Genomic DNA, 26,355 nt, shown 5'->3' on the forward strand with positions numbered 1-26,355 from the left:
TTCCGTGTCATGAAGCAAAAGGAAATTGAAGGGAATCGTCAGTCTAGACCTACGGGTCTTCCCACCCCAAGTCCTTACATGACAGTGGATGGGATGCTCTCTCGAAAGCGGACTAAACCACAATAGTTACCTTGGAATGACGGAGGCCACCATCGTCTTTGCCCACCTCCCTTTGACCAGTGCTAAAGGCTGAAACACCACACATTCAACCACCCCTTGATCAGCCATCGGGGTTTTCGGAAGGAAAACTCTATTTCCTTCCATTGCTTCCAACACTAACTTGATTAACCGACCTGGACTTCCTAGACTCCGGTTATTGTTTCGAGGGATGCAGCACCTCTACCGAGCGCCATGGTACGCTGCACTCAACGTCGATGCCACGTTGGTGGACTCATCGACGTTTGGCAACGAGTTTGTATATGCACGAGGTACCTTTTCCATGGTCGACAGTCATCCCTTAATATCGCTGTCGTACCCCTGCACCCGGAAGTGAGTACCTACACGCAGCTGCCACGGCTGCAGGGTACCTGAATACTCAAGCGTGGTACTTGATGTCTCAGGCACAGTAGAAGATGCTTGGCCGGATATACTTGGCTCGACCCCTTTCCTGCGTATATCGCTGGAATGATTTTGACCAAGCGTTGCCTTGCGCCCCTCCCTCCACTCATCGAAGTTTCTTTGTTGCCACTAGGCGCGTTCCAAAGAACACGCTGAGATGACTTGCATACTTAGGATGCTTTGCTGGAGCCTCGCACCCTTGTTGACCATAGTCAGGATCATGCACGAAAGAGTGGCATCCGGTGGGAAGGGCAGGGTCCCGCGAACAGGATCAGATCTTAGAGTGCTCAGATTTTGACATGGAAGCTGATCATATGGGGAAAGCCTGTGATGCTGTGTCAATGTTGTTGGTCCTCTCACAGGGGAACCCAGATAAGGTTCAGTAAAGGAAAAGGAGCCTGCGGATAGTGGCCACGAGCGTTTCGTGGTGGATGTCTGCGCGAGGCCTGCGTGTCGGAGCCTGACCTCGGTCCTTTGTTCAACAGTCAGAGTAGCCATGAAGACATTGTCCTGGAAGGTTATCGTGGACTTTTCGACAAAGAATGCGCCCCTGCCAGGCTAAAAAACCCCGCTTATCCCTGGCACGTCTGCAAATAAATGTCAAGGATCACATACCTGTGACTGCCATGATAGGCTGAGGACTGTCTGAGCCCTGGGATCATTCCCGTTTGGAGGCAAGCGTCTCGTAAGCCACACCACTTTGTAGAGATGCCAAGAATGCGTAATCCTCCCCTGTCCGCTATCCTTGGCCACGTTGTTGCAGTCTTGCAGTTGGAGCTGTCCTTCGTTTGATAAAAGATTGTTCAATTCTTCCACTAGTCAGCCAAAGTGTCATGCTCGTGGCTTTTGTAAATCGTCGACTTGCACCCGTCTCGTATTATGCTGGGGTTCTTTTGCGCCGGGACGGATATCAGTGTGGTCATTCCTGTCTGGAAGAACACAATCCGTCGGGGAGATGTTATGCTAGCCCGGAGTAAGGTACCTATCAGGACCCGTCGACCCTTTAGCAACGTGGCAGAGGAGTGTGAGTCCTGATGTGTTAACTTGGACCCTCTGACGCGGGCTTCTGAACTGAATGTAAGCAACAGACGAGAAACTTACCATGGTACATGATGCGCTTCTGCAATTTAGTACCTTCATGCATGTCTCTTTTAGCCTGGGCCAGACTGTTAACGAGTGTCATAAAGGTCGTTACCGTACCTTGCATCAGCAAGTTGAAAGGTTCTCGGAGACATTTTGTATCTGTCGTAGTAACAGGATGGGGCCTGATATTCGGAAAAGACGATGATTTTAGCCAATCTCGCGGCTTTCCAGGATTGCTCTTGGTCTCTCTTCTTTCATGAACCGGTTGCTCCAGTTGCATTGCGACACTGGAGTGTAGTGCGATATTGGCCATTTGGCACTTGCGCAGTGATATGGCAGATGCTGCTATCGCTGAATAACACTCAAGCTGGTAAAATGCCGGCGAGTATATAGCGCTCTGTTGGGTCGCATTGGGAGCCATGGAAGCTTCCCTGCGATCCTGTAACGCTGCAAGGGCCGCATCCCCGAGAGAGGGTCGTCTTGATGGACGCCTTGAGGACAGTCTTCCGAGGTTGAAGTATGTCGGACGAGGCCTGGAAACAGCTGCTGCTCAGCAACCGAGTGTGGCCTATATCGTCAGAGGCTTGGGCTAACAGACCGGTGAGCGACAGCACGCTATCTTTCAAGCAGAGTCCATGGCTTGGGCAGTAATGCTTAACTCAACGGTCAGCATACCCGATAACAATCCTGGCCTGTCGGTCTGTGTAACAAGCTTTTGCATCCTGGGGAAACCCGTCAACCAACGGTCTCAACAAAGGGATAAATCGAGCTTAATAAGGGTATCATATGGTGTCAAAACGAGGGAGATGGAAGCCCAAACTCACTGCTGACCTCTAACTACCTCTTCTAGGGATTTGGGGACGTCTCCGTTCCGACATGGGTGAAATGGGATCAACCCAGATCTCTTCATACAAGCGCGCTTGCAAGCAATGTGTCGATGGGAGATTGATCGCCGCCAAGGGTCCGGTTTACAGCCAATCAACCAAGTCTCGGTCGAGAACAATGGCTGCTTGGGTGTGCTTGGTTAAATGACGTGCGAAAAAGGGCCGGTCTTGTGTCGTCCAGTGCAGCAATAACCGGACAACCGCCCATGTTTTATTGTCAGGGTTCGCGATAGTGGTGACGGCTCAGGACAATGTTGCTGAGCGTGTACGGTTGAAGCGATCGATGACTTCACTGTTCATACATACGATATGAATGATGGACTGAAAAGAGATATTTTCGCACTTTGCAGAGTTGAAGTGAAATCGGGGTCACGATGTTCCTGCTGGCTCGGTCCGTTGCGTACCTGCCGGCAAAGTAGAAAGCACGTACCCAGCTGCAGGAAAAGAAAGGAAAGCCCAGAGCTACAGCGATAAGGCAGAGGTACATGTACACTCATTTAAGGTGCAGAGGTACCTTGGTATGGAACTCGCTTGGACATCCTGCCTGGTTGCAGTTCTTCTTTGCACCTGCCCTGTGGGATATCCAGACTCACTCCGGTCCGAATAGAAGTGGAATCGGGACGACCACTCTTTCCCTCCCTGGTTTCTCTTGACAATTCCTCCTCATCCCTCATTTAAATTTCATGCAGAAAAATGTCTGAGAGATAGGTGCTCCTGCCTCAAGGAGTCAGGGCCGCCACGCCACCCAACAGGCGACAACCAAGAGCGCGAATGAATTGGATTCCGGTGTGACGCAATGTCGAGGGTGAAGTTTGGGACTCGATGTGGGGTGAAACCCAACGAGGACACTCAACTCCCAAACCCTGACATGACTTCTACTGGCTAAATCAACAGTCGCTTCAGTATCTTATGTTGAAAACGAACATCTTTCCGAATCCTGTTTAAGCTCTGTCAAAAGGAAATGTACGCCACCAAGGCTGTCGAGTCACTAGCGACGTCCTTCTTTTCGACGACAATTGGTATACGATTTCCATTCCATTACCTGGCCACTTGGCGATGCCCCGTGTCATCTAACCTTGCACGGCACTATACCTTTTGGTTGTATTCGGTCCTTGGCTGATATGAAGAGGTATGTTGATTAGTAACCGCGCGCCTTCAAGGGCGCAGTCATCTCGCACACACGGTTGACTAGGTATACCCTCGTATGCTGGCCAAACTCGACATGGCCGACAAGACAGTGAGACAGCCAGAAACACCCAAGAAGCTTGATTCCACGAGACACATCTAGACACCTCCACATCAGCACGACAGCAGGCGACAGGTAACCCACCGAACCCTCCCGCAAAACGCGACCCTGCAACGGCTACCGTGACGCTACACGGCCTGTTCCGCTCAGCCCTAGCTGTCCCGATGAGCGCGGCACGCTTAGGTTTGTCCACTTGCCGCCGCGGCTGGCTACCAGCTCGGTATTTCCAGGCATTAGACGCTCTTGCGCGCTTGCGGCCGTTAGAAAAATGTAACAAGCCTCGCTAATTGTGAAAAAACCTCCAGGGCTTGATGTTGGTGATATCTCCTCAACAAAGCGCCATCGACCACCTCTCTCTGCGCTCACACCTCGCAAACTAAAATCCGCACAGAAACCCGACCATCTGTCCACTCAGTTTGGTCCTAGAGCACTCGAGCGGGTCTCCTGCACGGCCATACAAGCGCTTTATTATCGTCGGATGTTCGGTTCATCTTCCTCGAGCGTGTGGCAGACGAGCCTTGGCAACGACAAGGGTTCGCTCACGACTTGTTGAGTATGTTTTCCTCTCGGTTTCTTCCTCGCATATTATCCAGCAACCGGCAATCAAGCTCTCCATTTCCGATCAAGCGATCTTTCTACAGTCCAGATCCCAGCAATACACTTTCCATTATACATCTCGTAACCATTCAGCTACATATGGCAAGCCACGGTCATATCCAGATCGCCCTGGTTTAATTACGCCACATTGTCACTGCAGCGACGATACTGATACTTTCTCCCTTTAGCCAAAATATCCTAATACGTGCTTACGGCCACACAACTCCATGGCGACTAGGCCAGGGACGGCCTCTGCAAACTCTGTGGACAGTCATCTTACAGCACGGGTATTGACTTTTTGCAATTCAATATCTTCCCTTGATCTATCTTACCTTGACGATGGTCATCTTTCCGGCAGCAAACGCCAAAGCTTGTTTTCTTGCGACACGAGGAGCATACTTGGCGCATCTCGAAATATCAAGAACACACAAACCTCTTCTCGAGCTAGTCCGAGCTAGTATGCTGCTGATGCCGATGGTGCAACGACCTCCGGAGCTTGTTTGACAATATCCGAAGCTTTGCAGAACGAAGGGCGAGAGTGTTGGAAATTCTTCTCTATCGGCTTCCATTCCACAGCCCTACAAAACCTGAAACTGTTGTTCCGGAATCATTCCCTTTCTGTCGACAGTTCGTCCACGATTGCAGCAGAGCTTACGGAACTTGCGGCAAAAGCAGCGAACTAACAAACCGCTTCCGCTTGCTTCCAACTTGTTATATCACATGTTGCCATCGTGTCTCCTGAGCCATTAGATGAAACGCCATCTGCTATGGAATCTGTCCCTGGCTTACAACGCAGCCCCGTCGATTAAAAAATAAATTAAAAAAACAGTAGAAGTAGCACCAAGATGGCAGTTCAACACAGTATCTTGTGAGCCGACTACCCATCCGCGTCACTCCACTGTATCTATGTGCGGTAATATGGCTATTATAGGATATGTTGCAGAGCCGGTGTGAGCTGTGCCTCAAGGCATGAAGATGACCGAAGGGGTGACGATCGTGAGGAAGAGGCCCAACCAATCGACCATTTCGAGTGGTTTTGACGACCATAGAGCTAACATACATGAGATAGTGACCACTTTTGAACACCCCATCATTCAACGACTACCGGAATCGTAACCAGACAAGCCAGGCTCCGGCCTCTCTCGGTCCCGAATTCTTTTTGGCTATCCTGCAGTCTTTCACCAACATCAGATGCGTAATACCGGGCAAACACATTCCTGAGAACCCTTGAAGGACATGCGAACTTGCGAATGGGTTCACAGACTCTCTCGGTCGCACCAATTTGTGCGGACCACAATCACCGTAATTGCTCTTTGCCACTGGTTCATGAAAGGTCATTGTTTCTGCCATGCTCCCTTGTTTTTGTGGACATAGCTCTGACAACACCAACACTCATCTACCTCATACGCGCGTGCTTCTTGTCGGTTCTCGCCCCTAATTCATGGTGAACAATCTCTTCGATGCTTTCGATGTTAACAAAGCAAGGGAGGTTCCGGTGAAGCTTCCTAGATGCAACAAAAAAGACCCCTTTTTTGTCATGCATGACGCCAGACCTGACGAGACGTGTCGACAAAGCTTCCCTCGCTCACTAGAAAACAACATTTTTCTTGCTTGGCATGCGGACATTAGATACCCTGTCCTGCCGAGGGCGACTACCGCTGTCCTTGTCATCAGCCCCTTGCCTGGATGATGGGATGTTGGTGGCAGAACGACTTGTCATATTTCATATGTTGCCCTTGCTTTTTTGGTTCTTCTTACTGGCTTGCGGTTGGCAGATCCTCCCAACATCCAAACATCTCCCAAAAGCGATCCAAAAGACGCCGCAAAGATCTCCGAACTCCGCAAAAAGAAATGAACCGGTCAAAAACCGTTAAGGAAAGGCTACCCTACCCCCTACCAAATCCTGCAATGTGATGCTGCTGGTAGCCGGTCCGCGGATTGGCATCTTCCACACCCAACACAGCGTCTGCCATATTTCCATGTAAAGTACGATTTCGCACCCCCGTTTCTCCTCCCTTTCTTTTGCCCCAGTTTGCCCTCGATTCGATCCCGCACTATGTGTTAGCAGACGGAGGAAGAAGTCTGTTGGACCTCCTCAACCGTGATGAATGCCATTAACGTTGGCCAGTACACAGATCAGAGGCCCCAGACAACAATGCTTGTTGTTTCCCTGCCCTGCTCAAAACCTGCCTAGTCGATTTTGACACTCACCGAGAAGCCAACAAGACACGGTGCTGGGTGATTGCGATGTTTGCACGTATTCATCATCACCCGAGGCAGAAGCATTGTTATTACTGGAGTGAGTCGAAACAGCTAACAAGGGGAAGAAAACAAGGAAAATCATGTTAATCGATCATACCTCTGATGAGCGATCACGACGCCGAGTAAAACACTCGCATCGCGGATAGTTGAGAATGTCCGTCCGCTTGGATTCACAATAACAGAGAATAAAATCACAAACCCGTGAAAGCGGAAAGAGAAACAAAAACTGCCAAAAATGAATGAAAAAATTGAAAAAATTGAAAACCCCCCCCCCCCCCCCCCCCCCCCCCCCCCCAAAGTACCATGTCATCAAAGGAGGTATCGAGAGAGAATACATTCTGTGCTTGCAATGAAGCTCAACGCAACTCCCGGAAACCAAAGGAAAGAACACATGTGAGATGAGTGAACCGCAAAAGGTCAAGGGAAGGTACCTACCATAAGCTACCCAACTTTTGCACCACATTCAGGAGTATGCCAGAGACTAAGATGATATTTGCAGCCAAAAAGAAAGTCGCAGGGCTCCCATATACACAGAACCAAGTCCGAGTGAAAATACAAAAATCGCAAAAAAAGAGAATACTGGAATGATCCGACCCAGGCTCGATCTGGGGACCTTCAGTGTGTTAGACTGACGTGATAACCAACTACACCATCGGACCAGTTGTTGTTCACAGTGCCTTGACCAGCACCTTGTATAGGAGAGTATAAAATGGGCCCACCGGCTCCAATTGCATCGAATGAAAGAAAGCCTAGAACTAGCGAGACATCGCATTTCTCATGACAGTGTAGACACTATGTAATTATAGCGTCAATGAGCACCAAAACAAGAGAAATCTATGATCACATACCAGTAGTGATCTTGAGTATGACATGACTGTCAATCCCTCTTGCAACACCAGTCAATGATCGTAAGAAAATTCCGAATATGGAACGGTCTATCCAATACCGCTCGATTTTGGCTCAATCGTAGAGGCAGTTTTACAAACATGTGATGTGATTTGGGCGGTAATAAGATAAGGTAAAAACATGTCGACGACGGGAGGTTCGGGTTATGAGTTTTCGGTAAACAGATCTTTCGTTGAGTGAGCTGGACTAGGAGGTGTGTTATCGGTGAGTGACTCTTGGAGTGCGTGAAAGACAATTATCGAAAGTATCATATATGGTATTTAGTGATCGTGAAGTGTGCGTTCGGCAAGTTCTTACGTACGTACCGTACACTTGCCGGACTAGCTCATGGTCATAGTGAGCTTGTTCAAGTTAGTCACAGGTGACGAAAGAAGAAGAAGATTCAAACACAAAATTTGTTTGTCGCTGATGCTGGCGCCCATCATTTCAGTTACCTTATGCACCAGGGGAGGGGATAGGGATTTTGAAGTTTTAGATGGATACCTTAGATACGAGTTTCGGGACTAGTAAGCCAAACGGCACAGAGATTCACAGATCGGCCGGATTATACAATTAGCATATGGCTGCGACAGTCTTAGAGAGAGAAAAGGATGGGGGTCAAATGAAAAAAGAGTATTGAGGACAACAAAAAATGGGAACGAAAGATGGCCCTGCTCGCTCGCTCCCTGCGCGAACATCAATTAAACATCCCCGCCGGTCGCCCCCCTAGCGCGCCATAACATGAAAACATTACTGTCAATCCATCCCCTCCCTGCCTGCCTGCCTAACTCGTCCTCCAATGAAAAATATAAAAAAAAATATAAAAAAATACCATTACCGTTCATCTCAATCGAACGTTCTTTCCCCTCAGACGGAAATAGCACTCCCAATTCTCTCCAGAATCTTTGGCTTCATCACCACTACTGGTACTCCTTCTTCCCCAAAGGTAGTAGGAGTTGGACTCGGCGGCAAAATGACTGTGTTTTGTGTTCCTGTTCCTGTCACAGTCCGGTCCCCCCTCGCGGCGGTCACAGTAGTCATGGAGACAGCGGCTACTGCTGCTGAAGAGATAGTGTCGAGCAAATGATTTTGTCTTTTGACCTTGACATTGGCATTGGCCTTCTTCTTTGCGGGAAGAAGGCCTTTCTCGAGAAGAAAGTTTTCCCTGAGGAAGGCGAGGAAGACGTCGACATCTTGGGTGGTGCTCATTGCGCCTAGGCTTGCGCGGACGATGCTATTGGAGGGAGAAAAGGGGATGTGAGTTTGATGCGGCGTAGGGTGCAGGGAGAGCTTAGGGTGAGAAAAGGAAAGAGGGGAAGAGGGAAAGAATGAAAGAATGAACTTACCCCGTGGGAAGCTCATTGATGACGCTCAAACCATTAGAACCACAATGATGACCAGCGGACTTGGCCCGGTTCAACTGCCACGGCTCATACTGAAGAGCTGTGAATACTCCTCCAGGGTTGCACACGCCTAGAAATGTAGACATACGGCGTCAGTATATCTCATCAGGTGAGAAGAACCAGGAGCAAGTAAAGGCCAACTCACCACCAGATCTCACATAAATCCCCCTATCATTCGCCATCTTCTCCACCGTCGCATAACTCTCATATGTCCCGTCCTCCCTAAACACGTTAAACGCCACCGTAGCGCCCTGCACCCTCGCATCACCATACACTTCGTCACCCTTCCCGTTTTCCCAAAGGTCTTCGTCCCCAGAGTGATAGACTTTGCAGAGCACTTGACCATTCTCATATCGCATCCCTTTCATCCCTTGATACAGCCTCCTGACCAACGAAGACGTATGAGCAGAGATGTTCTCCATACTCCCGAACAATTCCTTGTGAACATCGATTGCCTCTCCCAAGGCTAGGATGCTGTGAAAGGGTAGAGTTCCGTCTTCCAGACCCTCGTGTAAGCCGCCGGCGTGCTGCTCGTCGCCAACCTCATGGGTGTTGTTGGTTTCTAGCCCTTTGCTCAGATGCCACGCTCCTCCAATTGTACTGACCAAACTGACGGTGCCTCCGCCAAAGTACTTCCTCAGTGCGAGGATGTGGCCGGAGTCCTTACGGACGATCAAGCCGCCCACATCTGGAAAACCAAAAACCTTGTAGAACGACACACAAGTAAAGTCCGGTGCAGTATCGGGATCTTCGAAAACGTATGACATGGGACTGGTCATGGCCAGCGCGGCAGCATCCAGAAGGGTGTACGTGTTGCGTAGCCTCTTCGTCCTGTCGTGCCGGATCCTGCCCGCCCAGGCGAGAGGGAGTCTGCGTCCTGTAAGGTTGCTCTGCCCGGGGTAGGCAAAGAGAGCAAGGCTGCCGGATGGTTGGCCAAAGGTATTTCTCCCCTCGATCCACTCTTCGACTTCGGCGTCACTCTCAAAACACTTGTGGCTGTGCGGCCCCTTGGTCAACTCGCGCACGCCGACAAGGCTGGTGTGTGCGTCGCGATGGTAGCCGTACCAGAAGGAGCCGGTGCGGGTCTGCTCAGCGAGGTCGCGGAAGGAGTCGGCCACTAACTTGATGGCCGCGGTGGCATTGGCAACGAAGACGAGGTCGAAGTGGCGCGGGTCGGCGCCGAGGAAGCGGAGGGTCTGTTCGCGTACCGAGTCGACCATGTCGCCAGAGAACTTGGCGGGCTCGTTGGCGGAGTGGGGGTTGCCGTAGAGGTTGGTGCTCATCTTATGAGCGAAGCGCCTGACGGTCGATTGGGCGTAGATGGTTGTGCCGCTGTGGTCGAGGTAGATGCCTATTCATTGTTAGGCTGTAGCCGAGAACGAGCAGGCGGGATAGAGATGGAGCAAACGGATGAAGAGAGGAAGGAATTACCATTGTTCATATGAGAATACTCTTCCTTGCGTATCATTTCCACTGGCTTGTCATAGGGCGACTCAGCCAAAGTGAGACGCTTAGTACTTGAAAAAGGGACTGTAGGTTACATGTTAGCTCAAGTACAGTGCATAATTCCTGGCATATGAGGGCGAGTGAAAAAGAAGAACAAGGGAAAAGGCAACAAGGTTTAGTGTCTCCTTACAGTGGATAGAGGTCAGAGCCGAGTATTCGGATGATGCTTTATCCTCCTCTGATGGTCTAGTGCTATCGCTTGTTGTATTAACAGCATGACGTTCTCGTCCTTTCTTGGAAAGGCGGTTGAGAAGATTGAGACGGCTCATGGTGAATAAGACAATGGTAATGGCGTGATGTGATGATCAGGAATTTGTGTCCGGCTTGATATCATAAAAGAGGGCATCTAGACTATCTTAAATACTCCTGGAAGACGACTTGACCTCCAAGGCTAAGACCTTCCTAGTTTATGAGAGGATCTTGTGCGGGTGTGTCTTTCCCCTATCCGAAGGTTCGGCTATCATACCCCGTGAGCCAGCATAGTGTTTTCCCACAAATGTATGTTGAGAGAGCGCCATCAACATGACAAGCTGAACGACACGATGGAGTTACTTACCAGATGGGAAAAGGATAGACTCAAGGGCTGATATCACTCAACCAGTGACGTCGACCGCTACCATATCCGGAAGCGGGGACAGCGTCACGAACGATGAACAGCGAACTGTTCCTCTCGGGCAGCAAACGAATCTCGATGGAGTCTAAATCCAAGCACACATGGAGTTCTTCTCCATGCTTACCGGATGTCATGCCAGAGACAATGTATTGGAACGAAGAACCAATGGGAATCTGAACTGAGGGTGTTGTCGAAAGGGGTGGGTCAATGTTGCTCCCCGGTATCCAGGAGCACACATCCGGACGTACCCATGTGTTCATGGAGAAGATGAACAGGGGCATGAGAGACCTCGTTAGTTTGTCAGCGTTGAAGTCCGCAGTACACAATGTGATCTAACCGGTGAAGAGCCTCACCACTCAAGTGTTGTCATTGTCTCTGGATATCTGAAGTTCAGAACATATCCATTGATTTGACTTTGACCTAAGAGTATCCTGGCCTTCTGCTGTTTGGACTGTAGGTATGTCCACTCCTCGAGTGGTAGTTGGTGCATGCATTAATAGCAAAACGGGTCAGTGTCCGACCTATTGATACTGATAAGAAGTTGAGCTGGTCTGTTTATATCAGCCTCAGGATGTTGCTTCACAGCCCACTGTATTCGTTGATGCCAGAAAACAAGCAGAAGAGCGGAGTTAGGCTGCAAGAGTAGCCCAGTTGCGATAACAATGCGACTCCTTCATGTGATGGTCTGCTTCACGCACCTTTGGCTGTCGTGTGTATCCTGTTACATGATGATCTTGATAGCTCTTGCCAGGTGATGCCGTATGCGTGGATGTCTCAGTTTAGCCCCAAGACGTGGGATGGGTTACATGATAGAGGTAGCGTAGGATGACCTCCAATATTAGCCCTGTTGGTTGGCAGACTGAGCGAAGTTGGTCCAATGGGTTGGCACCCCAAAGGTCATGAACCCTGATCCATGGGAATCCTATCGACTGCCAACACGGGCAATAGCCGCAAATCTGTGTCACGAAGGCTGATGGCCAATGGGAAGATGGGTTTGACCTCGCGAGGCGAAGTTGTCTGCAGAGTGAAGGCTGGATAACTGGCAACACAGCCTGAGCCGGAAAGCAGTAGATACGGTCGTCAGGGCCGTAGCCTGGGCGGGTCAAGCTCTTAATCCTGCAAAGATGGTAATGTCGGCGAGCAATGGTAAAGACCATGAGCTCAGACACTATCCTGATGTTGCCTCTTCTTGTTTTGGTTGTTGTTGAAATCCATCAGGATTTTCAGCACAGCTGAACAAGCAATAATTTACACAGCCAGCTGGACCTAACCAAAGCATGAAGATCATGACGTTGAAGTAACTACTAGTTCGCTAAAGATCGAGGTATGTTGGGGAATGAGACCGCGGAAGAGTCCGGACGTTGACCGAATACCGGTGTGCTGGCTGGATTGTCAGTGCAGTGGCCCGTATTTCTAACAATGGCTCAGCACACGATAGCTGAGCGTACTCCGAGTTAATCCCATAGCACTGAATGACAGAGGTAACCCAAGTCGAAACACACCGTTAGCGTCTCTGGGCCGTAAGGTAGACTGCAATGAGGTGATGTCTCCAGGGTTGTATGGATCCGTTCTTGACTTGGAAGGGTGAGGGCAAGTGAGACATATAATGAGGCTGTAGACAATGGTATGGGAGGAATGAGATGATACGGCTGGAGAATGGCAGAGGTTGCCAAAGTGAGGTAAAGTCCATTAGATTTGGCAATTGGTGAAGATTGCAACCCTCGCCGTCGATCATGACATGGGTATCCTTTTCACAGCATGTCGGTAGGAAAGACTGAGGGAATCCAGGTCGGCTCTAGACTACCCCGGGAAAGAGTCATGCATTTTGATAAAGGTGGAGGTAAGAGCTCTTCGAGGCTGAGAATGAGACACATTGTCATCAGTTCCTTCCTATTGGGACCATTACCTCATGGCAAACTCGCAGTTGAAGTGAGGCAGAAGGAAGGAACCACCTGCAGTGCAGAATCGAAGACGCCACTAACAGCTGCAAGGTGAGATGATGGCGTTTTGGTGGCTCTTGTTAGCGCTGGCTATCCCCAGGCCACCGGTTCCCTATCAGCTGACATCGTCAACTACTATAATGCAAAGCTTACCCTCTGTGTGCGGAAGTGGAAGCTGCGGGCCGACCCCGTCCTTGGGTAACCACCTCAACCATCCTGCGTGACCGGATGAGCGAGTGAAAGTCGAAGGAGCTCTTGTCTTCTCGAGTTTCGGTGTGCGTTAGCGAACAAACAATCCAAAGTGCGAGTTTACATCGAGCAGTTTCTCCCACGTTCTGTCACCAGGGCATGTTTCTGTCAGCGAACAAGATCTTTCGAGTTCCTTCCAAGTTTCTGACAGTCTTGTAAAGCTGGGTTGAAACATGGATCTGCGCCGGGAAACTCCGACTCGATGAACAATATCTTCCCCCAGTCGCCAACTTCAAATGGCTAAACCAATGGACACGCAAGGCGGACAAGCCAGCACAAGTTGGCTGTGTCATTAACCGGTCGCAGCTCGGAGAATTCACAACGCCAAAACGTCAAAAACATAGCGGGTGGGTTCAGGAACATCGCCATGGCGAAGCCACTCGAGCAGAGCCAAGTGAAATGAAGTTGCAGTTGTATGCTGAAGAAGCAAAGAAACCGCCGAGTCTGACCGACCCATCCCAGCTATGTCCCTCTTCAAGAACCATTAGCCGTCTGTTAATGGGCTAACTTGGTATTCGCAGGTGCGTGTAAAGGTACTTTACCCGAACATTTGACCATCGTGGGTGAAGTTTGAAAATTTGGGATTAGCCGAATCCGGAGGATGATGCCTTTCATCTTTTAGAGTTCACGTCGGTACATACTCCCCTGGTCATCGACGAACCCGTGGATACATCGCGTATTGACATCGAGATGATGATGTTGCAGTTGTATCGTTCGCGCCCTGCTAGGGTCAGGTCGAGGTTTCCTCATCGGCATTAGCGGTCGATCATAAGCGACCTGCTAAGTGCCCCCCCCTGGAGGCCCCGCATACAAGGGCTTTCCGCACGCCCTGACCCCTTAAGGCTAATGCAGCCCGGGGCACTGGGTTAGTGGAGAGCGTTAAAGGGAGATCCCTGCGGCGGCCCGATGTTATCGACACATCCTCAACCACAAAACACTTCACACCACAACCTCAATCTGCCACCCTCAAAGGTCGATCCAATGACAGGCCGTGGTCCAGCTTCACTTCATCACCATCACGGAACGGTGCCTCACCGGATGTTAATCGCTGATGGCCCTGAGACTCGTACGATTATGACGGCTGAGAAGGCTTGGCAAGATTTGTGCGGGAAGCTGTTCCGCATCCAACCATTGACGCGAAGGACACTAGGACCACCGAACAGTGGCCGTGGAGAGAAGCTACTTGTTGGAAGGCTGACTCTAGAATGGTTACCACAGCCTACCGAGGTAAAGTTCACGGGAAGGGATCAGTGACCTTCTCTTTGCGCTTTCTTCGAGATATATCATATGCACACCAAAGTACCTATTGACTTGTGTACGATTGTTCAGCGCCCTTCGAATCTTTAGCCGAAATGTTATACCCAACCTTTCACCATCACTTGCCTCACGATCTGGCTGGGAGGGGCGGGGAGGATATCGGCTGGGAAGTCTGGGACGGTATCGCTTGTGCCATCTCTATCATGACTTGACAGCCGGAAAGTCTCTTTCGACCCCCAAATGATCGCTCCCAGCTTCCGATCACGCATTAGCAGTCAAACATTCGGGGTGTCATCATCGGTATTTGCGTGGATCACTCTCAAGAACGTCATCACGAAGTTCAACAGTACCAATAAGAGTCTCCATCTAGATGGTTCGATCTTGCATTGCTCATGCATGCAAAGAAGATCAGGGACATGTGTGTTCAGGTACGTAGCTTAATAGCTTTTACATGCGCCGCAACCCCATGATAAAACTCCCCAAAACACCGTACGGGATCGCTGACCAGCGATAACAAAAAACAGAACAGCTAAAAGGTGGAATCGAGAAATGAACCATTAGGCAATCCCCATTTTCCCATCATTAAATCCCCAAGACTTCCGACAACGACCATTCCCCACCCATATTTAGAGCATCAACATCATCGCACCGCCCAACAAGGCGGCCACCACGCTGGTCATGGAGCTCGTGCTGAAGCTGGCTCCGGCCTCAACAGGCATCGTGCCTGACGGCGAAGGAGCGCCCCCAGTGGTCTGCGCCGGGTTGGTTCCGATAGGGGCAGCGCTCGAGATCCCGGTGCCGTTGGTTGGAAGCGAAACGGGGCCGGTCTGGGTCACAGTCACGGTATGATCATCGCTGACCGACTCCGAAGGATGCGGGGCGGACCCGGCGTTGGTGATCTTGAAGTTGGCGCAGGTGATCCTCGTCTTGTTGGGGTAATGGAACACGATGCTGCGGTTGAGGAAGTAGGCGCCCGTACCCTCAACGAGCGACGCGTACTTGTCAAGGTAACTGGCGCTGAAGGTGGTTTGACCCTTGGTGATGGCGCCGTACTTGCCGGACAGATCGCCGACCTGGCACGTCTCGGGCTTGCTCTTGTCGCAGACGGGGTCTTCGCCGCGCTCGGTAGGGTCAAGGTGAGCGAGCGTGGCGCTGCAGTTGCCGTTCTCCGGGACGGGGTTGACGTGGATGTGGTAGGCTGTGAACAGGTTAGTCCCCCTTTTCCTATCGGGCAAAGATGGGCTATGTCGGGAACATACTGAAGGGGCCATCCTCAGGGATACCGCTCAGTTCAATGTTGAACTGAGTTCCAACACCGCCATCGCCAGACTTGACGACCACCTTGCCCTTGATGTTGTTACCAGGAAGGACCGCTTCGGCAACGAGACCAACGGGATTGTTGTTGACAGCTACAGCTGTGGGGAGCTGTTACAACCGCATCGTTAGTATTCGGAAGCTTTCTTATGTCGGTGTAGTCATAGGTAGAATGGTTGATGTTGACAACATACAGGCTTCTGGCTCTGGGCAGCAACACCAGTAGCGGCCGCGCCGAGGAGGGAAAGAGCTACCGAGGTACGCATTTTGGATGGTGGTTTATTGCTGATAATCGACGATTAGGTTGATAATGCTGACAGAAAGCAGCGTCTGGTGCGATGTCTCGATGTTAGTCTGTGCGACCCTTTTCTTGTCTTCCCTTTGAATGCTGCTGAGCGAGTGACTGACTGACGGATTGAGTGAAGGTAGAGAACCAAAACAAAAAAGAAAAGAAGTGAACGGGGGCAGCGGAAGACGACAACTTTAAATCAAAGCTGAACGAACCCAAGCACAAGCACGGTCGGCCGGGCAGTCTGAATCCTTCCGTCTATCTATGTATGCAAGGGGAACAAACATTTCGAGAGACCTTGTCCCCGGTTCCTTGGGTGGCGTTTGGGAGGAGGACCAACTTCCACGTGTGCGACCCAACAGGTGAAACGAAATAACAGGGGAGCGAACAACATACCTCTTCGTTGTTGTTTTTGTTGTTTCCAACGTTTCCTCGAAGAACCCTCGAAAATACCCGAATGCGTCACCCAACTCGATTGACGTCGGTCCGCTGTCCTTCCAATCAAACTTTCCGCCGTTGGTTGGGATATATGGGAATTTGATGAAATGGGATGGGATGTGGATGGGATGTGGATGGGATGTGGATGGGATGTGGATGGGATGTGGATGGGATGTGGATAAAGTCCGGTTCGTCAGGTAAGTTGTTGAAATTGACCCCCTGTTGCACTGCCGTTGTTTTGTTCCCTGTTGAACCTCGTATGAAGAAGAACTGTTGGCTCGTTGTTTTCGTCTTTCCTCTTTGTTGTATTTCTTAAGAGGTTTCTGCGTTTAGTACCGTCACTGAGTCGTGCTAAGTAAAGCAAAGGAAGAAAGAAGGTCAAGCAAGCCAAGGAGAGTTTCCTTGGTAGTACCTTTGTATATATACACGTATATTTCTAAAATAAGTCTCCAGTGTGTCCTTGTGCTTCCAAGCGGATGCGGGAAAATTGTGGGAGAATAGATGGATACGGATGGGAGATCTGCCCCCTCGCTTGTGGTGCTTGGTTTCATTCTGCTGCGGTGCCTCCACACAAAGCCAGCCAGCAGAAAGCCAGAAAGCCCAGGGGGCCCAGGGGGGCCCAGGTCAAGGCCAAGAAGGCCAAGGCAGGACAGGGGCGTAGTTCACCACCACTCTGCCACTGTAACCTAACAAGCCGAGCAGGCGGGAAGGCAGAGGCGGGCGAGAGGCGTTAACGGCGTAGCAGCAGGTACTGTACCACTTGCACTACAACGGTAGTACCGCTGGACACACATTGAAAGGTCACAGTTCAGGTGTTCAACGGACGGGCTATTAACTGACGGGTTGACGGGTTGACGGGCTCGACGGGCTGTGCGTGTTCGTTGGGGGTTTGTTAAAATACACTCGCTAATTTGCTGGCATAGCTGCCCTCTGGGCTCCGCCGCTACCTAGACCCCCGCTCGCCCATGAAAAAAAAGATGGCAGTCCAGGCACTAGCACCAGGATCAGACAGGAGACCACGAAACCAGTACCATAATAAATCTCTGGATAGCCCGAATACCGAAACCACTGCAGAAATTTACGGAATTAGAAGCCGACGAAATTGGGCAGTAGATGCCATAAAAAAATGTTACTTTCGGTGATGGTCTCGTGGTGTTCTGGCTGTTTATGGTGGTAGTGGCTGGACTGCCGTCTTTTTTGTCATGGGCGAGCCCCGCTACTGTAGCTGCTGTATGACACCTCAGGACCCGACCAACAAGGGCCAATTGCTTGCGACGGAAGAAAACGCCAAGCCACGAGTGTTTTGTGACCTGTTGATCTCGTTTCTTTGATAGGGATGTGTGGATATGTGGATTGCGCCTGAATTTAGAACGTGGAATTGGGGATCGCTGGGAAGTGGAAACGAAACAAAACGAAAAGTGGAGCGTTGTTCTCAATGGCGGCGAAGGCGAAGGAGCGGGATGCGATGCGATGCGGACGGAAGAGTGCAGGGACCTCAGCTCTGGTTATACAATTACCATACTTGATAGAGGAGACCGCACGCTGCCATAACAGGCCGCTGTGTGATCCCTTTCGGCTGGCTGGCTGGCTGTTCAGGCTGTGTAACAAAGACGAGTTGCCTGTGTGTGTGGTGGTTGGTGGTGTTGATGTTGGGTCGCGATACTCACCTCTGGCTCTGGTGAACGGAAAGGAGCGAGTGCAGTGCTGTACGCTGGTGCTAGTGCTGTGTCAGAAGCGGGTGGGTGTCGGTTGGTGATACCTGAGTCTTGGCCTCTTTGGGGCTGTTGGTGTGGTTGTTGTTTTTATGGCTGGGTCGGGTCAAGTAAGTAAGGGTGTGGTAGTTAATCAAAGGAACGTTTAGTTTTCTTGTCCCTTGCAGCAGAGAGGTATGTTCGCATTTGAGCAAATTGTTTTGGATTATGAAAGCTGTGAAAACTGAAAAGGATCGTGACGTGATGGAAGAAGTTGAAAAAGTAGAACAGGAAATTGTATTGTGACGCCTTTTTTTCTGCGCTGTTGGTTGCTGGTTTCGATAGCTAGGCCTGCCGGTTAGGTGAACTATCAAACACATGGATGTGGCTGATGGGATGTGATGAGTGATGAGTGATTATTTACATTACCTACGCCTTTTCTCTTCACTTGTTGATCGTCATAGTTCGTTGGTCTTATCACTTCATCAACCTATTCAAACAGCATTGATACCTATACATCCGGACTTCGGAGCGGTTTGCTGCGGTCGCTCCGAAGCATTTCCATTATCTTTTTAACCGCCCGCCCAAAGGCTCCAAGCATTTCCAAGACCAACTCCGAATCCTACCGTTCGCTGGAACGGTAAATTTCAGGTGAACGATCAACACCCGCTACCAGTAGTAGTGTAAGGCAGGGGGATGCTATTGGGTGCTCTTGGTGAGTTGGCGATCGCCCTGGATACAAGCGACTGCTTGATTGGCAGTAGCGACTAAACTTCTGGGCAAGGTCACTTCGGTAAAAGCAACCGACGAGTGAAATCTCCGTGTTGCTATTCGTAGCGTACCTAGGTTATCAATGCTACCGTGACCCGTGATACGCTGCGGAGTAGTGTAGTATAATTATGTAGTATATGTAGGTTGTATAGGTGATCTGGCGAGCGGCGAGCGGAAGGATCGGACGCAGTCCAAACTCAGCCTCCCCGTCACCATTTTCCTCACCTTTGCAACCACCAGTCAAAGCGACACGTCAATCCACTTCATTTGACATCTTGGAACAACTTTAAGATGCGTATGTAAGCTGGCCAAAGCCCAGGTAAGCTGAGCAGATCCATAGCCTCGGTGTTGACACTTGACACAGGGCGGCCAGCCATAGCATGACCCCGTCGTGGTATGTACCTAATGATTTCCAGAACACGACTCCGAGAGCTAGGGACTTCACTTGGGGAATTCGGGACAGGACAGATCTTTAGGAAGAAGCGCGTGGGTGAGTCGCACAGCATGACGTTAGATGAGTGGCTTCCCACTTGGTACCTGAAAATCCATGGGATGGGACGGAGAAGTTGAAACAACACGGGTACGCACGTCAAGATGAACAAAGAAAGAAAGCATAGAACGTGAAAATTGTGAGAGGTGAAGATCTGGAGAAGAAGATCTGGAGAAGAAGATTGAGAGAGAAGCCAACTGGAGTGAGGAAGTTGAAGATGAGTATCATGATATACAGAATTTGAAGATGTCGCGTGCCAGCTGAAGGAAAGAATGAGGAAATGAAATGAAGTGAAATAGGAGTGCGCCTGAAACGGGTGAAAGACGGGTAGCTACAGCGGAGGAAACTCGACTTGGATTTCCTACATAGCGCGTCTTTGGGGAGCTGAAGCGAAGTTGGGGTGAGAGTCCCAGCTGAGAAATGTCTTGTGTCACCTCACTGAGCGGGGCAGAGGACATCCTGAGTTTTCGAAGCGCCGCGGCAAAACCACACATGATGGGCCTCAGAAAGGGCCGTTGTGCAATCTGCCTTTTGGCAGTCTGGTGAAGCGCGTCCAGGGCCAGGCCGCCCACCCTGGTGGGTTTCTTTCCCAGCAGACAGATGGCGATGAAGTAATGGCGGAGCGGAAGGCGAAGCCGGAACGGCGGCCGTACGAAGGGGCCCACGTGGGCTTTTTCGCTTCGTCGGAATCTCCACTATCATGGTCGGATATTTTGGCCATCAAGGTAAGGTGTTCCTCTACGGCCGATCGGAGGGCCTTTGAGGTGGGAGGTCGTGGTCAAAAAGAGTCGGGTCGGACGGTTGGGCCGGGCGGTCGCCCCGGCCGCATCTGAAATGTAAAATCGCCAAAGGGTACAGCACTGCGGTTGGTCCTACGCGGCTATTTCATCGTATCAGGTTGAAGCAAATATCGAGTCACCTACGCGCCGCCGTTTGTATCTTTTGTTCAGGATGGGTATAAGAGGCATGATGGGGCTGTGAAGTTGGCCTGAGAAGGAGCCGGGTTTCGCATGCCTTCGCGGCATGAAGACGGGATGAGAGCGCGAGTCCGCGTGTCCATCCGATCAGGAGGCCGGAAAGGATGCAATATACGATACCGTGGTGGAAAATGTGAATATATTGAATCCCAATCTCTCTTGCCGTCCGGAACCACACCTTCGACTTTTTGATGATGAGAACGATGTCAACTGCGACATTGAGTGGTTGTATCGGGAACTTCGGTGGGATGCACTTGGCAGGGAGCCGACAGTCGAGGAAGACTGGCGCTTATTCCTGTCAAGCGATCTTTTACATAAAATTAAAGCATTATTCCCCAATCACATGGGCTTTGGCGGGCTATTGCATCATTTCTTGTAGAATCATATGCAGCCAGGTAAGGCAATGGACGCTTGTCGTCGCTTGCCCGTGCGGGGTACGAGATGGAGACCCCGAACCATCGTCAATCTCTATCCTTCGTTAAAACACTCACCAGTTTGTTCCCGACAAGTATTGGTTGGCCAAAACGACGACAAACTATCAAGGAACAATGCCTGGACGGTTGAACCATGAGCAGAACATTGGTTTCAACGCCCAGGAGGAGGCAGTTCAGCCGCCGCAACCCCTCTTGCATCTATCACCCGAATTTCTCTCACAACGCCTACAGTATTGTTCCAAATGCAGATGGATATTCGAGAATGCAGATCTGAGCATCCAGGACTACCCGGGGAAAGAGTATGACTTTCACCACTGGGCGGGGTTGACTAACGCGGCTAGGGAGGGATGTCACCACTGTTACGTCCTGCTAAATACCTTGGACGAAGAGCACGTCTTGCGGTTCACAAATCCAGATAGTTTGGGTTCGGAAGAAAGTACAAGCCCGCTCAAGTTGCGAATACGGTCTTGGGACCGTAGCTGGACTGGGACGCCAGGTGTAATGGTATCGTGGGAGTTGCATTCAGTCAAACAACAACTGTATGACATAACGTTGGAACCCCTTGCAGAAGGCATAGACTTGAGTAAGAACGTGGCCCGGATATTGCACAAATTCTCCCCTTTTCCGTGTAACTTGGTGGCTAACTCCCATCTTCTACTCTTCTTCCCAACTAGGTGAAGCAGAAGGTCAGTTCGTTGGGTGCACGAGCACCAACAGTGAAACCAGCTGGAAACAAATAAATAAATGGATCGGCCAGTGCTCGGTCAGCCACCCTTCCTGCCATGTTCGAATTCGAGACGATTCTCGAGATCGCAAGCCCACGAGACTGTTATTCGTGGGTGATCTTGTCAACCCTTCGGTGAATCTTTGCGAAACCAAAACCATGGATCTGTCGCGGACAGATTACATGACACTTAGTCATTGCTGGGGTGACGGTGTTCCGCTACGTCTCTTGCACGGAAATTACAATAAATTTCTTGCCGGGATCGAGTTCAGCGAAATACCAAAGACATTCAGAGATGCCATAGACGCAACTCGGCGACTGAGTGTCCAATACCTATGGATTGACTCTCTGTGTATCATCCAAGACTCTCGCGAAGACTGGCTCCACGAATCCGCAAAGATGCATCATATATATCAGAACTCACACCTCAATCTCATGGCGGCTGCTTCATCCAACTCCCACGGCGGGCTCTATTCGTCAAAATACCCCTTTCTCAGTATCCCATTTGTTGCGCCCCTTGGGGATCCTCACAATCCAAAACTCGCCTCATATCCATACATGAACGCCAAGAGAGAGAATCTCAATGATTTGACGCTCTTTTCGAGAGGCTGGGTGATGCAAGAGAGAGTCTTGGCTCGGCGAAACCTGATCTTCGGGAAAGAGATACACTGGGAGTGTCATGACTCTAGCGGGTCCGAGAACTCCCCCTTTGGAAGTGCTCTAGAAAAGCGACAACACACAGTCGAGGGAGAAACGGATGCAAGTCGCCGAAATGTCTGGCAGAATATTGTCAAAGACTATTCCCGCTTGAACCTGACGTTTGCGAGCGACAGGCTCATTGCCATCGCGGGCATGGCCGCCGAGTTGGGACAGCTCTGGGACGGTGTCCAGTATCACGCCGGTCTTTGGTCATTACATCTCCGTTCGAGTCTTCTCTGGCATAGCATAAAGCCATCAATTCCAGCAAATGACTTCATAGCGCCATCTTGGTCATGGGCGTCTGTTGGCACGCCGGTCCAATGGTTTGACGCCGACGACTTTGATGGGTTAGCCCAAGTTTTGCAGGCGGACGTTACGTTGACCTCGCCAGGGCACCTGTTTGGCCCTGTGACCAAGGGGACTATTCGTTTGAACGGGCCCATGTGTCAAGCAACATTGGTGAAGACGAAGTACGCAGAAATCTTGTGTTTCGATCAAGATACCAAAGTCACGGTTTCAAACTCTGGCATGCCCGAGGAAGATAGTGACAACCTTAAATCAGGATTCCGCACGATGGTGGTGCTTGATCATCTCCCTTGGAACGAGCAACAGATGGCTACACATACGGACGTGGACATCACAGTCTACGTGGCCCCCCTGCAAACCGACATAGACCTCAAACTGACCTACTCCAGCCTGCTGCGACTGGGCGGGCTGCTTCTGGTACCCTCAGGGTCATCATCTCCGGGACAGTTGCGCAGAATCGGACACTTCTTTATCCAGGACCAGTGGGGTATGGAAGGCAGGCGCGTCTATGAGGAGCGGATAGCGAAGATGAGAAAAGAAGGGAAGATACAACAGAAGGATGAGAACCCCCCAGGATTTGCCGACCGAGGGGAGTGGCTAGAGAAAGATCCGTTTGGCAACGGTGTGATTACCAAAACGCTCCGCTCTCGTTATACCTCGGCCGTTGAGTTGGGTTATGTTGGGGAGATCAGCAAGTTTCTCGATTACCTTGATCGATATGCCGAAGAGCGCAACAAGCTGGGTATTATGGATCCTAATCTCGGAGAAGAAGATGGCGAAGCTAGGGGGTGGTATAGATACGAGATTGTTTGAGAACTACACATCAAAAGGGGATCTTGAATAAGAAGTGAGCGTTCGCTCGGCTCAGCAGTCCTGCTATAGCTACCATGAACAGGGAACGAAGTCTGTCATTCAGAACCCATGACCACAAGCTCGACACAACAACTGGTTCACCCCAGCCTTTCTAGCCTTGGTTTTTACCTTCTGTGAACTCCCGTCGGCCCAATTTACCTATACAAGGAAGAGGAACTCGGAGAAGGACAAGCATACCTCTAAAGGGCGAAAACCGATTCGCGCACCAAGTCCAGAGAATTATACGACTTTCTTTTGTCGACGAGGACTTATTCTATTCGAACTGAAGAAAATAAAAAGTGAATCTGGACACACTTGACCATGGTTGCATCCAAAACGTTTGTCTTTCGTTTGTCATACAGCCCCTTCCGACTCTGGCGACCAGTGGAATAGCACATTAGCTGTAAAGCTGCAAGGTCTCTAGTGGAATTGTTAAGGTATCATTTAACTGTATGTGGCGCTAGTGGACGATGTCAATGCACAGAATACTTTTGACCCAGTACCCACAACTGCATCACCACTTCTACAGGTAGGACGGGATGCCCTTGTCACTTTCCTCCCTCTTGCTCAAAACACCTTCATCCCACATTTATACCGGCCGACCGTACTGATGCGAAAACACAGATATGCCTGCAGCTCACACGTTTCGCGACCTTCTCAGTACGACGACAAAGCCCTGAATGGCTCCATCTATTAATCAACTAGCTTCTACACTGCTTCCAGCTTCCAGCTTCCACTTATCGTCATCCAATGTCATTATCATCATCATTACTGTCTGCGATATTTTGCCTTCAAGGTTTCCCTGTGTCGTTCCAACACCCACGTGAGCGAATCCTCCGAAGCATCCAAACATGATGCCGTCTCAATCTTCCAGGACATACCCTTTGCCCATTCATGATCAGATCTATGCCCACCGCACCGCATCAACAATCCGGCATCATCCGCCTCATCCGCTCCGCTCCCGTCATCCGGTCATTCAAAACGTAGTGTACGGTACGGTAGGGTAGACAAACCCCTACCATAGACCCGATCAGCAAGCCAGCCCAGCCCAGCCCAGCTCAGCCTAGCTCAGCCTAGCTCAGTCTAGCTCCGAGCTCAATCAATCAATCCGTCGACGACAAAACGGCAACAAGAGGAAACAAATAAACCACAACCGTCCACCTCGCCCAAAACCTCCACGTCCGCTCCTCCGCGCCAACACTTCGCTGCGTGAGCACCCGGCTCGCCACAAACAGCGAATAGAGCACAAACGAGGAAGCCACGGGGACTTTCAGCCGCCAGAACACGGCGCAGACGAGCGTCCAGAGAGGCATCATCATGGCCAGCTGCGCCCGCGGCACCGCCGCTTCGCCGAGGAAGATGGCTAGCGCCCTTTTGCGCTTCACCGACTTGTCGCCGCCGCCGCCGCCGCCGCCACCCTCTTGGTGGTGTCCTCCTCCTCCTCCCTGGGAGTGGTGGTCCTTGTGGTTCTTGTTGTTGAATTCCTGGCAGCCGATGGTGGTGGCGATCAGGACGCTGACGAGGTTGAGCCAGGTCCAGGTGTGGCTGTGCGGGCTATTGCTGTTGCTTTTGCTGGTGGTGCTGGTGAGGGCGTTGAGGGCGATCTTGAGAGAGGCAGAGTTGATGTACCCGAATGAAATGCCCAGGATGATGTCGCGAACAAGGGGCTCGTTGCCGCCGCCGAGGTCGTTGAAGATGAATGTCATGAGGTGAATCATCAGCCCTTCGTGCCAGACGCCAAAAAAGTGGTTGAGGGCGAGGGTGATGGGGAGAAGGACGAGGTAGGCGCGGCGGATCTGCTCGGGCGTTGTGAAGGTCTTGCCGGAGGGGGCAGGCGAGAAGAGCCTTCGGGGCTTGTTGGTGTTGGTTACCCGCCCCTCGGCGATGGGCTCCCGGGGCCGCTGGTTTCCGAGATGGAAGATGAGTAGGGCGTAGAAGTTGAAGAAGTAGGTGAGTGGGAATCTGGCGATTATTTCGGAAAAGGTGGCCTCGCCACGGAGATGACTATCAGCGATTGCGGCTGTGATGGCGAAGATGGCGTTGGGTAGCGTGGCGGTGAACAAGTCATTTTTGGTGAAGGCCCAGATCACTTTGGTGACTGCTGATACGTTCCCGAAGATGTTGCTGGCAGACGGAAGAGGGGGCTGACCACGGACATCCTCCAGGTCCTTTTCCTCGGTCACTGACTCGGACTTTTGGCGCGCCGGTCCAGCGCCAAAGACGGAAAGCAGGCTCCTGAGCGTGGGAGATTCGGACTCAGTTGGTAAGTGAGCGGGAGCGTGGGAGGCCATGATGCTCAGATTACGGTCAAGTGCGGGTGAAAGTTGGGTGAGTGATGAGGAGCGCACATCCTAACCTTGGGCCGTCGAGCATGGTAATGATTTTATACCCGCAGTGTCGGTTAACATCTTGACCTTCATCGAGATCATGCCGTCCCCCCAGACATCTATATCCCATGCTTCGACCTCATAGCTGTGGATCGTCGGTGTTGAAGGACCAGTTTCCAGTGGATGCTATTGGATAACGGGATGCTACGATTTTGTGCGGATCATCCGGCCTGTTCGCCGGACTTCCCGAACGAGTGGAGCTCCCGAAGAGCACGGGCGGTCTCGTGCCATCAACGGACCTTGATTTGACGACAATCATTCCTCCGTTCTTCGTCAACACGAGTTGAGCGAGGCATATTCGGCATCTAACATCTAGCGAATTTTCAAGTTTGAATTATACTACAAGAGACATCGTCAACATCGGCTGATCAGTATCTTGGAGATAGACCCAAAGCTAGGCAACGATAACCTACCACCCCATCCCATGAACAACGGACGATACCGAGTTTTCTACTTTCAGCCTAAAAGAAGACCAGATACCCGAAGAGCAGTCATGCGTA

The 26,355-nt window shown here is 50.9% G+C and overlaps 5 protein-coding genes and 1 non-coding gene across 6 annotated transcripts; 2 read left to right on the forward strand and 4 right to left on the reverse strand.

Annotated features, from left to right (window-relative positions):
• Nucleotides 1-3,210: 3,210 nt before the first annotated feature.
• Nucleotides 3,211-5,196, forward strand: SMAC4_12859 (uncharacterized protein). The gene is made up of 3 exons (XM_066091114.1): nucleotides 3,211-3,954; nucleotides 4,077-4,324; nucleotides 4,557-5,196. Exons 1-2 carry the CDS (start codon nucleotides 3,936-3,938, stop codon nucleotides 4,322-4,324), a joined length of 267 nt encoding a protein of 88 aa, XP_065945862.1. The 5' UTR covers nucleotides 3,211-3,935; the 3' UTR covers nucleotides 4,557-5,196.
• Nucleotides 5,197-7,215: 2,019 nt separating this feature from the next.
• SMAC4_13133 lies at nucleotides 7,216-7,289 on the reverse strand. The gene has a single exon. It is a non-coding gene; the product is annotated as a tRNA-Val (tRNA).
• A 1,093-nt stretch (nucleotides 7,290-8,382) lies between these two features.
• Nucleotides 8,383-10,820, reverse strand: SMAC4_09753 (uncharacterized protein; the record flags this gene model as incomplete). The annotated part of the gene is made up of 5 exons (XM_003342697.2): nucleotides 10,555-10,820; nucleotides 10,350-10,448; nucleotides 9,064-10,269; nucleotides 8,862-8,988; nucleotides 8,383-8,749 (listed from the first exon to the last, which is right to left on the reverse strand). The coding sequence occupies exons 1-5, from the start codon at nucleotides 10,691-10,693 to the stop codon at nucleotides 8,383-8,385; spliced, it is 1,938 nt and encodes a 645-aa protein (XP_003342745.1). The 5' UTR covers nucleotides 10,694-10,820.
• A 4,052-nt stretch (nucleotides 10,821-14,872) lies between these two features.
• Nucleotides 14,873-16,682, reverse strand: SMAC4_00396 (uncharacterized protein). The gene is made up of 5 exons (XM_003351801.2): nucleotides 16,483-16,682; nucleotides 15,992-16,127; nucleotides 15,743-15,908; nucleotides 15,369-15,681; nucleotides 14,873-15,310 (listed from the first exon to the last, which is right to left on the reverse strand). The coding sequence occupies exons 2-5, from the start codon at nucleotides 16,061-16,063 to the stop codon at nucleotides 15,160-15,162; spliced, it is 702 nt and encodes a 233-aa protein (XP_003351849.2). The 5' UTR covers nucleotides 16,064-16,127; nucleotides 16,483-16,682; the 3' UTR covers nucleotides 14,873-15,159.
• Nucleotides 16,683-20,901: 4,219 nt separating this feature from the next.
• SMAC4_00397 (uncharacterized protein) lies at nucleotides 20,902-23,756 on the forward strand. Its single transcript, XM_024655456.2, has 2 exons — nucleotides 20,902-21,470; nucleotides 21,562-23,756. The coding sequence occupies exons 1-2, from the start codon at nucleotides 21,002-21,004 to the stop codon at nucleotides 23,427-23,429; spliced, it is 2,337 nt and encodes a 778-aa protein (XP_024511012.2). The 5' UTR covers nucleotides 20,902-21,001; the 3' UTR covers nucleotides 23,430-23,756.
• An 815-nt stretch (nucleotides 23,757-24,571) lies between these two features.
• On the reverse strand, nucleotides 24,572-25,759 carry SMAC4_00398 (uncharacterized protein; the record flags this gene model as incomplete). The annotated part of the gene is made up of 1 exon (XM_003351803.1): nucleotides 24,572-25,759. One exon carries the CDS (start codon nucleotides 25,757-25,759, stop codon nucleotides 24,572-24,574), a length of 1,188 nt encoding a protein of 395 aa, XP_003351851.1.
• Between the last annotated feature and the right edge of the window lie 596 nt (nucleotides 25,760-26,355).

The sequence above is a fragment of the Sordaria macrospora genome, chromosome 1, assembly GCF_033870435.1.
Source record: "Sordaria macrospora chromosome 1, complete sequence".
Taxonomy (NCBI): domain Eukaryota; kingdom Fungi; phylum Ascomycota; class Sordariomycetes; order Sordariales; family Sordariaceae; genus Sordaria; species Sordaria macrospora.